Below are 13,607 nucleotides of genomic sequence, written 5' to 3' on the forward strand. Positions count from 1 at the left end.
TGTGTAGAGCTGTGAGAAAAGTAACTCCTGCACTGACACGGCTGTTACCAATGATGGGAGTGTTCTGGGACACAAACCTGTAAGAAGCATCAAAGAGGAAGTCAACAGGATTTAGAAATTATATTCTATTATTCTAAATGATATACATTCTGCTGCTCTCCCTGTGGCAGCAGACAGCGTTTCTCCTTCATCATCATCATCATCCTCCTCCTGTGAGGCAGGAAAAGATTCTGTTTCAGAATACTTTGAACAGCCATCTCAGAGTTTGTTGAACCTAACCCTAACCCTAACCCCCCACATGAACTGCAGAGAGGAACCTCTGTTTATAAATAACAGAATAAATATGTGGCATTGACAAGAGTGACGTGGCTACAACTAACTGCTCTTAATGAATCAGTCTTCCTGTTTTTATGGTACCACATGGGGAAGTTTCATGTGGTCAACTTGATATTGCCCTTAGAGTCAGATAACTGAGCACCAACAACCATCAAACATCACCTCATTGCTTTGGAACATATCATTCTGCCAATCATGACCTCACTGGTGTTATAAACCAATACCCTGACCATACTGACAAAGCAGGTCTTTGGGGTCTGGTCTCTGGTCTCAGCTGGCAGTAATTAGAATGATGAACAGCTCCTGCTGGTGAGCTTTAGTCAGTGTGACCCTCAATATCAGCTCCATGTCTCTTGGAGTCACATTGTTGTTTGTGACTGAGGTGAAGTAGAGTTAGCAGGCTTTAATATGAGCTCAGTTACTGATCCCAGTGCTGGAGAGAGCATCCAGCAACCAGAGGACATGGACCTGACCTGTCCTTTCCCAGACAACTCGCCAGTACAGCAGGTACTGTTTCAGTCAGTATAGCCTTAAGGTCTGGGGACTCCAGGGTCCTGGGCCTGTCAGGAACTGGTCTGAGGACTGTTCTTCATCTCTGGTTCCAGACTGAAGTGCGTGGTGGTACTGAACAGCAGACCATGAGGGTTTACCTCAGAGTCCGGCCCTTCTCCAAAGAAGAGCTTTGTGACCATGAAGACAAGGTGTGTGTGTGTGTGTGTGTGTGTGTGTGTGTGTGTGTGTGTGTGTGTGTGTGTGTGTGTGTGTGTGTGTGTGTGTGTGTGTGTGTGTGTGTGTGATTCATGGCACCTATAACTGGGTTTGTTTGTGTTCTGGGTTTTCCTCCTAATTTAAATTTACCAAAAAATTTCTGTAGCACTTATGGATGAACTGATTAGATTTTGTTTGTTAAAGGTCAGAAGTTGACATCGGGGGCCATGAACAGTTCAACAATCATTTCAGCCTGTAACTCGGATGTGATTTTTTTTTTCTTTTTTTTTTTTTTTTTTAAACCATTTGTCCTGCCAGATATTCATTCTGTTTTGTACACTGTAGTACAGACTCCAGAGGGAGTATCTGCTGTTGGCTGTCTTTTTAGAGTCTGGTTGTCTCTCAATAACACTAGTTGCATCATACCTGAGTTGGGAGAGCAGACAGTCAAGCAGATGGAGATGGCTGTGTGCAGTACATGCTCTCAAAGTCCTCATTTAAATTTACAGAGTGATATGTTGCAGTATGGCTTTATTTGGTGCATTTACTTGGTTCTCTGCGTGTTGTTGGTCTGTTGTAATGCAGAATAGAATGAGTTGCTGAAGAGGAGACACATTTTTACTATAATTGCCTTTTTTTAAGGCTTCATTGCCTATGCTCCTTTGCGTTTTGTCCTATTCTCTTAGGGCTGTGTGGTGATTGAAAATAGCCAGATGGTAACTCTCATTGCACCAAAGGGTTCTGCAACCATGAAAAGCAGCGAAAGGGGCATTGGATTGTCGCTCCACAAATTCTCCTTCTCCCAGGTCAGAAACATTAACATGGAGACTGAAGCACTCCAGATCTATTGTGACTATCTGTATGCAAACTAAGCTACACATTTAATCATGTTAATGCCATTTAAAGTTGATAGCAAAATGCTGAAAGAAGTTCTAGTATCACAAAGACCCCGTGGCCTCATGAAATTCAAAAGAACATGGTTCATGTGAGGGATAAGATGTCTAGTCACACACAAATGTGTTGATTTGTTCTCTGCATGACTTTGTGAGATCAGCTTTTAGCTCAAACATTAGAAAAATAAAATTAGATTATTTTTAGTTGGATCTCTATCTCCCTGTTGGCTTTCAGATCTTTGGAGCAGAGACAAAACAGGTTGAGCTGTTTGAGGATGCAGTCAAAGCTCAATTGTGTGATTTCTTGGATGGAAAAAATGCCCTGATATTCAGCTACGGTGTAACCAATGCTGGAAAAACTTTCACAATCCAGGGTAAAAAATTGGACTTTGGAAACATGATTCTCAGAAGTACTGTGGAGTTCTTTTGTTTTACCAGTTTAAGTACATTGAATGTTTCAGGAACCCCCAAAGATCCAGGAATACTTCCCAGAGTGCTGAACGCCACCTTTGACCACATCGGAGGCCACCAGTATGAGGGCATGGACCTGAAACCCTACCTGAGGAATGATGCACAGCATCTGGATCCTGACCAAGTCAAGCAGGAGAGGAGTGCTAAAGCTAGCATTTTTATTTCAGTCAAAGAAGTGAGAGCTTCAATTTCAACAGACATATGCTCAGCTGGCTGAGATATGGAAATGGCTGGAGTAAGCTGCAACATGTTTGTCTTTGCTTCCATGTTAGGACTGTGATCTGCTCAGAGCCAGTGGTAGTTTAGAGTCTTTGCCCTGCACTGCCAGTGATCTTTCATCCTCCTCTTCAGCCAGTGGTAGAACAGGTAGCCCTCATTAAATCAAAACATGATCATATCTTGCAGTTGAAACAATTTGAATTGGAATTTGTGAATTGGATGACAAATGTCAATGTCATGATTTTTGGCTCTTCGTCATTAAACGGTTTCTTTAGATTTGGTCATCCTATGTGCTCTCAATGTTCTCCCTCCAATAGTGTTGGCCAACAGTCCAACAGAAGCAGGCAGTGTACAGTTTGCTTTATGGGTGGCATTTTTTGAAATCTACAATGAGTGTGTGTATGATCTGCTTCAACCATCCCCATGCACCAAGTCCAAGAAACGCATTGCTCTTCGTGTGTGTGACGACGGCTCTGGAAACACTTATGTGAAAGGTATAAGGAAAAACTTAAGCTCATGTTCTGTGGGCAGTAACGTAAAGTTCCTAAAATAGGTTTTTTTTTTTTGTTTTTTTTTTTTAAGACCTCAGGTGGATCAATGTTCAGAACCTGACCGAAGCCTGCAAACTGCTGCAGTTTGGAAACAAAAACAGAAGTGCTGCAGCCACTAAGATGAACCAGTCATCTAGCAGAAGGCAATGTCTTTTCATGCATTTAATTTCTTTTGGTGTTTTCCTATATTGTTCAAATTAACACCAGGTTTCATTACAGCCATAGCATATTTACCATGAAGTTACTTAAGCTTAATGGAGGCGCAGTCAAAAAGATCTCAGAGTAAGTATCCTGTTGTGAATATTTGTGCTGTTTGTTTTCATCGTGTTTGGTAATACTTTAACTGTGTGGCTGACCTGTAGTTTTACAATGGTCAACACCTCACTGAAGCATCTTAAACACTGAACTCACTGATTCAATTCATGTCTTAAAGATAGCTTGTGAACTGCAGCACAGCATGTTTTGTTTTTTTTTTTTTGTGTGGCTTTTTGAAATGGTTAAAAAGCAGTGCGTGGTGGCAAATGATGCAAACTGTTACAAGGTTGGCTGATAAAACTTGTACTGAACATGATATCAATATCATGTTGCAATTGAAAAAGAAAAACACAAACATGTGTCCCTTGTACTTCCATGGAAGCCTCCTCCAGTACTGTGATCGGAGCTACAGCACAGGAAGTAACTGGTGTTTGTTGGCAGGTTCTCTCTGTGTGACCTGGCTGGCTCAGAAAGATGCAACAAAACCAAGACATTTGGAGAGAGGCTGAAGGAGGCGGGAAACATCAACAACTCTCTGCTTATTCTGGGGAAATGCATCACTGCTCTTCGCAACAACCAGACTGACAGGCATGTTTTGTCACCTGCTTTTTCACTTAACTGAGATGACTGAGTAGTTTTAATGCTGGCTACCATCCAAAGGAAAGCAGCAAAATGTGCAGTAATACGGTGTGTGTTTGTTCTAGCTTGTGGTGCTACATTGTAAAAATTCTTTCTCCTGTGCTGTTGATCAGGATGAAGAACAGCTACATCCCATTCCGTGAGAGCAAACTCACCAAGCTCTTCCAGACTGTTTTCCTTGGCAAAGGAAGAGCATCAATGATTGTCAACATTAATCAGTGTGCTTCCACCTACGATGAGACGCTCCATGTGATGAAATTCTCTGCTGTGGCCAAAGAGGTTAGTCTGAGTACATTTTGGTCAGTGAGGAATCAGTGTCATGGACTGGGCTCTTAAAGAATCCTAGTCCAGAGCAGCTCTCATCTCACTTGGTTGGTCTGTAGGTGGTGCCAGCCAAGCATCTGGAATCTCTAGCTCCTTGTGTGGTCAGTAGTGATGGGAAGCCCCTGCAGAATGAGATGATTAATAACAGCCAGTCCATGGAGAACTACCTATCTGAAGAGGAGCTCCTTGAGGAAGACGCTGACATGTCTCTGCTGCCACAGAATGTACAGCAACTGCTCCAATAACATCTAAATCAGTTATCTTCAATTATGTATTGTCAAGGTACCTCAGTAAATATTTTACTCTGGAACTCTTGTAGGAACTTGTGAATATGATCGAGAGCCTCAGAGCAAAACTTCTTTTTGAGAGAAGAAGAAATCTTGTGCAGGAAATGGAGATTCGCAAGGAAATGGGTGACGCTATGATACAACAGCTCATGGAAAGTGAGGAACTCCGGATGTAGGTTTAATTTACTCTTTCCTTTATGGGATTAAGTCACATTTATTCAGAAACATCAAATATACATTTGTTTAATTTGAATCCCAGAATAAACTGCCAGACATGAACTGAAGGTCTGTGACTTTAGTCAACAGATAGAGGAGATGAAAGAGAGCTACCAAGAAAAGCTGGAGAACACATTTGAGCTGTACAAGGATGCAATCAAAGAGCACGCCTACCAGAGTGCTATGAACAATCTGGAAGATGACTATGTGCCTCTGGACGAGTTCATGGCAGAACAGGAGAAAGTGGAGGTGCGTTAGTAGTGGCAATTAGTGTCCACCTTTTATATTATAGTAAACTGCCATTTTAAGTTTGAGTTTGGAATTGCGGTCGGGCCATTTTCTCATACTTCAATGCAATCTCAATCTTTGTACAACTAGTGGAGTCCCCTCCCGATGGTCATAAAATAGAATGCAGGTTTATGGCTCTTCAGCATTAATTTTACTCTACAGCCACCATGTCTAGGTCCACTATTCTAAACAGTCTGTTTTAAAGTGTCTGATGCTTTAATTGTAGTCTGTTAATTCCTTCTATGATTAAATTAATCTGGATTTTTGAGTTCAAAACAGTACATACATTTATGAAGGCACTCAGGCGTAAAGTATCAGAGCTGGAGGCCTTAATGTCCAGTACCAGAGGGCGGTCAGCAATTCCATCTGTGCACCAGTCATGTCAGACTCTATCTACAGCGACAGAGGCAGCAGGTTAGAAAAAAACCTCAGCATCTTCTTTTTGACAGAAGACAGAGGAAACATTGTATGACACCCAAGTGGGCCAAAATAAATACATGCTGCTTTTGCCTTATTTATGGTATTTAATGCCAGTTCCATTAATGTGATGTTTTGCTATGAACTCATGTAACCAAATAGTTTGACTGTACTTAGGGGATGAACAATACAAACGACTGTACAAAGAAAAATGTGCGATGGAGAGGATGTGTGAAGATAAACAACAGGTAATAAGAACAAGGTCAGAATCATGTAGCTCAGTCCATATTATAAACGCACTTTAATTCTAACATTCATAAACTTTTGGTCTTCAGTTGATTTTATCCCTGGAGAAGAGGCTGATGGAGCTGAGTGAAACACTTGAGAAAGTCAGAGATGGCTTCCTGGAAAAATCAGCTGATTTAGATGCTGTGCAGAAGAATTCTGATGACCAGGTGAGGGCAGCCAGACCAAACTGTACTTTAGCAACTTTAACAATAATAAAATCTGAGTTGAACTCTTTTTTTTTTGTTTTTTTTTTTAATTTATTCCTTCCTCTCTTTCTGAAGATGTAAATCATTGTTTTGTGCCTTGAATCTTAGAAAAAGTCTTTAGAAGATATCCTGCAGCAGAGTGTTGAAAAAGACAGGGAGCTTGCTTCACTAAGGGCAGAGCTTGCCAAGCTCCCCCAGAAGTCCCCTGTGAAGACCAAACGAGGCCTGCTTGCGAACATCAGAGAGGCAGTCACTTCTCCACGGAAGGTGTCAACTGGTCGAATACTGAGGAAAACAACTAGGACAGCACACCACTGAAGCATCTTCTCATGGACAGGTTTACAGTATGTGGAAAGGAAACCCTACCAACTGGAAAGATTTTTTTATTTTTTTTAATTTATTTATTTTTTTTTTGTGGCAGCTTTTTTTTTTTTTTTTTTTTTTTTGAAATAAAATGTAACTGTCCACACTTTAAGCTGGAGTTTTTTGTCTTTATTGATTTAATAATTATTGTTCTGCATTGCATGTTTTTCATTGGTTTTTTTGGGTTTTTTTTTTTTTTTTGTTTTTTTGTTTTTTTTTTTTTAATATAGATTAAAAATATAGATTAAAAAGCTTGTTATGCTTGCATACATACCCTGCTATAGAAACAGGAAATTCATGCTTGGTTCACGCTCAACCTTTCAAGATCATGGTCAAATGAGGACATCCATTACTTAGAGCCTGGAGGGAGGTTGACCACAAAGGCCTCAATAGGAGAAAGAAACCATGTCCAACTTTCCGCTTAAGTGCATTGGTGTCCACTCTCTATATTTGCTAAGTGTATCTTACACTCCTACCTATAATATGTGTGTGGTGCTGGATCATTATGCAGCATAATGATCTTTACAGTTGAGTCAATGATGTATGTCCAGTGTGGTTTGCATGAGGAGTGCAGCCACTACCTCAGTCAGTGAAAGGACCATAGTAGTAGACAGCCAGCTGCTGCCCTATCTCTCTGGTCTCAGTGTGAGTAAATGAGATTAGTTATTTGTCTCAGTCTGCGTCAGTGCAAAGGGGTCAATCACAAGATTAGCACCTTGCTTAAGCGTTGCATCAGTTTATTACTTTCTTTCTTCATTATTTTGACCTCTTTGTAGGTAATTTTCAGTCTTTACAGTATGGACCGTGTGTGTTATCACAATTCAGTTACAGGAGCGGAAGATTGCAATGGATCATGCAGCCTCAGGACTGAGTCTGTGTCAAACCTCAGCAACTGAATGAAGCATCTGCCAGGGGAAGGAAAGGAGCCGGGGCAGCCAGAGAAGTGAAGAGCAGCTGGGCCAAAATCTTGCCTGCTGTGCCAGAGTCTGAGACTCTGGACAAGTCATCCTCATGCCACTTGTAAATAACAAAGTGGGAGATGATTGCACACTCAGCACAGACAAGACTTTGGCTGATGGAAAGACTCTGGTGGATTCTCTGATAAAGGTAAACCTGCATGCTTAATTGTTTTTACTTCTGCTAAGATGGTTCAGTAAAAACAGAAGACTGGTATAAGTCTCCTAATGGATTCATCACAGTAAACTGACTCCTGCGTGTTTTTGTGTGTAAAAGATGTACATCTGGTACTTTTCTGAGACTATCAAGTTTAGTTGTTCACACACTACTTTTGTACATATATTTATAAAATGGCAGCTCAATGTTGTACGAGAGTGAGAAAAAAACTATAGAATGAAATATTTTTCGCATTTCAGTTATTCAACATACAACATTGAAATGCCTTTCCCCCCTGTGGCTTAAAAAGCACTCACAATGAAAAGAATTTTTTTGGTCCACTGCACCTTTGTGATCATTCTATCTGTGCTAGATATATCATGGCCATGTTGAATATTTCTCCCCACTTACTGGCAATGATTTAGTTGTTTCAATTAAAATTTGCTGTTCTGTTCCTTTGAGCAGGTTGTATTTCTAGTGACTATTTCACTAAGAACTACTGACCTTTAAAATATCTTATCTATTCTTTCTAAATGGATGTAGCTGCATCCTCAGAAGAATCATGGAAAACAATGTAAGGTCAAAAAGGTAAAACTGTGATAATGTGACCAAGTATAAGGTATGTTTGTAATTACAATGACAATAACACATTGTCTTAATAGATAATATCCAAGTGAAAAAGGTTAAAAACATTTTCTGTTGAGAAATTGAGATTTAAATGTTAATACATATTTGTTGTGAATAAACACATGCTGTAAAAATGTTGTGTTCATGAAGACGTTTTGCTATTTATATGTTGAATTGCATTCCCTTTGCTCATGTCTTGAAAATGGGCCACTGCTACTCAGAGTGCACAAGGTGTACAAGGTTGTTTTGGCTTATCTAGGAATAGATTGAAGATAATGAGATTATTCATAATATTTTTCATTGATACTACAGTTGCTAATCCTCCAGGGTGAAGCTTATGTCTATTTATAAAACACACTGTCACCATATGAATAAGATCATGAATTTTTCCAAATTTCCCTATCAGTATTTCATGCAGTTAAAGAGGATAGACGATAAAGATGGGTCATGTTTCTTTAATTGTCAGCAGACTAGAAACTGTTCCCAGTGCTTCTTACTGCAGAGTAGAGCAATCCTCCCAATAACTCCCACCAGTTTTCCACAAGGTTTCCTTCAGCCGTTCTTTCTTTATGCCACATGCAGGTGGTTGCATGTTACCGGAACTTGGCCTCATGTGTTGGTGGGTGTACCGACAGCCTGCAGCTGCGCGATGATTTGCGGCAAACCAGAGAGAAGGCCCAGAAGTTGGCCGTATCCACCTGTCAGCATCTGACCTCACATCTCCGAGACAAGAGCCTGCCTCAGGAGCAGCGAAGGGAGTTGGAGCTCCTTTGGGTGGCCTTCTCCTCCAGCCTAGAGCTCCTCCATGTTGACATGTGCAAAGTTTTTAGCATGGGGGACATCTTCTGTTTGGCCAACACCACTGCCCTAGTCCAAACTGGCCTCCAAGGTAAACAATGAACACATCAAACATGAAATTTGATGTGTTCATTGTATTCACGCTCTGGACATGATAACATTTAACATTTTTTTTTTTTATGTCAACTGAGTGTCTGTGATAGAAGATCACATTATCTATTGTTGCCTTAGCAACAAGCTGTACTTCAGCTGAAGTTGTTCTAGCTGCTCTTCTCATGTGGTATAATGAGCCAAAACCCACACTGTAGTTGATACAGTCATAAAATTCACTGATCAAGTTATTCAGGGCAGATGTGATGACGATATTTCCCAGGAGTGCAGTATTATGTCATAGCTTTGTTAGTTGTTCTTATTATTATTATTATATGTATTATTTGATATGAGGGCAGTGAGTAAGTGATGAATCATCCATTCATGATAATTATATATTTTTTCAATGGCAGTGTAAATACCCACACAAAAAGTTGTAGTGTTTTATTATTATTATTGGCCATTAATGGGAAAATATTTTTCACAAAAATGCTTGGCAGAACTATTGTAATCTTTTGCCCCAGTTTAATTCTATTAAAGAAAGCTGCTGTATTTAGATTGATGAAAAGTGAAAATACAGACTAAAAACACAAACTATTAATGTGGGTTATCACAGGAGGAGGCAGTGAAGTGGCAGCTAGGGCACTCAGTCTCCCAGACCTGAACCAGGCTCAGACCCCTGCAGATGGCCTGGAGAACCAGGAGCGCAGCGCCATGGAAAAGGAGATAAGCCAAATTGACCACATGATCGATGACATGGAAATGAAAGTCAATGTGTTGCGATGGATGGTGGAGCCCCATGGGCCACAATATGCAGAACCCCTCAGCAGCACCGACAGCGCCTCCTTGGCCCTGCTCACTGTGGATGAGGAGCAGCCTGGTCACCAGCCTCTATGCCAGCGCAGTCGTATCTTTGTGTTCTTACTGCTGTTTGCGGTTGTTCTGGTGGCAGCCACTTTATCAGTCTGTGTTGTCTTCTTCTCATGAGCAAGAACCTTAATACACTCTTTTTCCTCTGTAACCTCAGTGAAATGCTCAGTAACGCTGTAAAAAATGGCAAGCTTTGCGAGTACATTAGTTTTTTCTTTACCTACTCTTTCTAAATAAAGTTATATGTTGTAGTAGCAACAAAATGATGCTAGTCTGTAACATATTTGTCTAAAACTACACTGAAATAATGTAATGATGTAAACCAGTTTGCCATTTATTGCAGTGAATCCAAAGCTGCCATATATTTTAAACCTTTGTTGAACAAAGTGACATTAAAATACGTGGTTGCCAGTTACAAAATTATGTAATTAAGTAAAATATCACAGGTCAGGGCAGGTGGTTGATTTGAGCTGTAAAAAGACTGTAAAACTTTTATTTTCTCATGGTTCCTGTACAGTATGTTCTCCTGACTAGTTGGTGATACGTGACAGAGGGATTTTTGAAAACAATTTTTTCCTTGTTGCCATTTAGAAGACATATGTGCTGGTGCTTTGTAGGTGATGTACTGTGTAAGCAGAAAATTCCCTTCCAATTATTTTTTTTTTGACTCATTGTCATTGTATATAATCTGTGCAGCAGAGACCCCAAAGTGTAGTCATGCTTTATAAAAGTATCAACTTTGATAAGATACTGCTGTTTTCCCAATGTTTCTTATTCATTAGCACCCCAGCAAAACACTAAGCCAACAAATGCTAAGCAGTAGGAAATTTACAGAACTCAAATGACATTAAACCACTTATAATCTGGCTCTGTTGTTACTACACATTTAAAATAGTTGAATGCAGAAAATCTCAGAAAATCTCAGACTGTTAAAAAGAGCACAACAAACCAAACCACAAAATTTCCCTCACAGAAATGTTGACAGTACCTGAGGAATTATTCTGGGTTATGGTGTGGGGGGTCTGTCCCACAGTAATGTATGAACTAAGTGAACAACATTGAATGTAATGCTTTCCTTGTTTCGCTATATAGTTATTATTTATAGTTAGTAGTTTCTTCTCCCAAAAAGGAACAAGATTAGTTACTCAGTTACAAATTATAAAAGTAACTATTGCGTGACTTTCATGTACATTTTTAAATGCTCAAATGTGTTGGAATTTGGAGCCACCTCCACCCCTCTTTATTGGAATTTAAAGTACACTGGGAGTTTAATTAAAAGATGTTGGAGTAAATTTGAATTAACTGACACTGATGTGGACAGGCATTTTTGTGCATTTCACGATTTGATTTGTTCCTTTAGTTTCTTGAAGGGAAACGTAATGGCTATACTTACATTTAGAAAATCTACTTTTGGATTATTTGGATGTGCCATTCCCGTTTCTCGTTGATTGACTCTCTTATGTCGTCGTTGTGTGTCCACCTCTACCTCTGACTGGCGCACCATTAAATTTTACTCTACCTCATCATTTATGCGATTGTCTCGTGCCCACTAACCAAAGAAAAACGGTCTTTGCCTCTCGGCTCAGGAATGTGGTTGGTCTGATGAAAAAAAAAAAACAAAACAAAAAAAAAACAAACAAACCACAGCTTCAATTATAATAATGCGCCGCATTTTTTTTGGCAATAACTGTTACAGGAAGAGTAATCATTTAGATTACTCATTACTGAAAAAAGTAACACCGTTATTATCATCACTGTATATGAGTGTGTATATGTCTCCTCTGTCTCTGGTTCTATTGCTATATAGCCCTGGCAGTTGACGTCACACTATCCCAGAATACAATGTACTTCACTGCGCCTCCATTTTGACAGTAAAGAAACATTCCGCCAGTTTTAGGTTCTCTGAAACCATCATAATGGTTGACACTTGTTGTCAAATAGCCCTGTTAAAACAAAAGTAAATCATTTAACCGCTTCCCTAACGATCCAGAGAGAAGAAATAAGTGGCTCGCTCAAAGAGAGCGGGACAAAACCGACCAAAAGATGGGACCTCCCAGCCAATGGATTTCACCTGTGCAGTGACCACTTCACATCAAGTAGATTCCGTTAGCTAATGTTACAAAATACAACACTTACAAAGAGCTGAATTAAGGATTCTAGCATTTACTTGTGCAAAGTTGACTTGGAGAACACTACATGTCTTAGGATACATATTGAAAGAGTAATTGGAGTTCTTTGTCAAAAGTGCAGTCTAGCAAAGCACTTTGCCCATAGTTTTCACTGACATAGAGAAAATGATGTGACCTACACAGTGGCGAACTGTGGACCCAGACCCTGGGCCTTCAATAGGACCAGATGTAGCAATAAAAGGTTATTTGTCCCAGCTGCCTTCACAACACACCAAGGTGATTCTGGAAAAACAGACATTCAAAGCTGCCTATCATGACATCATTTATTTACAAAAACTGATTGAAACAAACAAATTACACATTCACTTACTTTTGTTTCGCTGAAATGAAAGTAAAATGTCTAGAATAATCATTAGCTACAGTACAACAACTAAAGATGGATCCAATGCTGATCCAAAGTTTTATGTGTTTGTTTCAGCTTAGACACAATTGAATTTCAATGTAGATTTAATGTTTATGCCAAAAGTATAACACAAACACCTCCTGAGGTGAAATGGGAAAAGGAAAAGGTTCTTTGGAAGTTTCATGTTTACATGAATGTAAAGAGCATTAACATCATGCAAAACAGTATTGTAGCGTGCGCCAGGACGTGTCAGAAGGACAAGAAAGGCGTTAAGCAGTTTAACAGTTTATTACTGCAAAGGATGCGTTACTGTTGGCCGTAACCACGCCAAAACAACAAACTACAGTCAACATGTGTTCTCCTTCCAGCCTGCTTTCCCACACACAATGCAAGCTCATGCACTCAAACCCCAACCCTGCCTGCTCCACACCCACAGAACATCTGAACACGTACAACACCACACGAGAACGTTACTGCAGGGTTGCTACATTTCCCCTCCGTCCTTACTAAGACCCTTGCCCCGAAGGGTTGCATTGAAAAGTCTCTGAGTTGGCCCGGGGCTCTTCTCTGTCTCTGAGGCCGCCTTGTAGTGAACACAAGTGGCTGCACCTGCAGTCTTGGAACATCCTGCCGAAGAACAGGGGACGAGTCTGGGAGTGGGGAAGGGTGTGGAGGATCAGTAGGGGACACATTCAGTGAATTGGGGGGGGTGACCGCCTGGTTTCTCTGAGAAGGTGCTTGGGCTCCCAGGCGCTGATCTGCCAATGCACTGCCTCTGTATGGGGCCAGCTTGTCCCTGTGGAGGGCCACCCGTCTCCCTCTAGGTGGCAGCTGGACCCTGTATACCACCTCACAAGGACCCACCCAGTGACAGTCCAACTTAGGGCACCGTCCCTTCTTTCTTCTTGGACTATGCACCCATACCAGGTCCCCAGCCTTGTAGTTCCCCCCTCTAGCCCTCATCATCACACATCTTTCTTTTCTGTCTCATGCTTGCCTTCTGAAGCTGGTTGTGGGCAAAGGCATGTGCTGACTCCAATCGATCCTGGAGTATTCCAGTCCCGGTGGAACCGCCGGTGTGTCTAGGGATCTACAAAAAGCCATTTCTGCCAGCGT

General features: G+C 40.7%; 2 protein-coding genes across 2 annotated transcripts; both read left to right on the top strand.

Moving 5' to 3' along the window:
* Positions 1-744: 744 nt before the first annotated feature.
* LOC115061372 (kinesin-like protein KIF20A) lies at positions 745-6,416 on the top strand. The gene is given in 18 exon segments (XM_075353388.1): positions 745-843; positions 942-1,037; positions 1,731-1,850; positions 2,173-2,311; positions 2,399-2,583; positions 2,698-2,731; positions 2,903-3,121; positions 3,210-3,321; positions 3,398-3,460; positions 3,875-4,030; positions 4,186-4,355; positions 4,424-4,620; positions 4,716-4,855; positions 4,983-5,148; positions 5,484-5,601; positions 5,782-5,852; positions 5,940-6,059; positions 6,207-6,416. Coding segments are annotated over 18 exon segments (2,415 nt in total).
* Positions 6,417-7,437: 1,021 nt separating this feature from the next.
* On the top strand, positions 7,438-10,076 carry rgs9bp (regulator of G protein signaling 9 binding protein). The gene is made up of 3 exons (XM_029529479.1): positions 7,438-7,568; positions 8,784-9,090; positions 9,706-10,076. The coding sequence occupies exons 1-3, from the start codon at positions 7,473-7,475 to the stop codon at positions 10,074-10,076; spliced, it is 774 nt and encodes a 257-aa protein (XP_029385339.1). The 5' UTR covers positions 7,438-7,472.
* Positions 10,077-13,607: the final 3,531 nt, after the last annotated feature.

Source organism: Echeneis naucrates, chromosome 20 (genome assembly GCF_900963305.1).
Source record: "Echeneis naucrates chromosome 20, fEcheNa1.1, whole genome shotgun sequence".
Lineage (NCBI taxonomy): Eukaryota > Metazoa > Chordata > Actinopteri > Carangiformes > Echeneidae > Echeneis > Echeneis naucrates.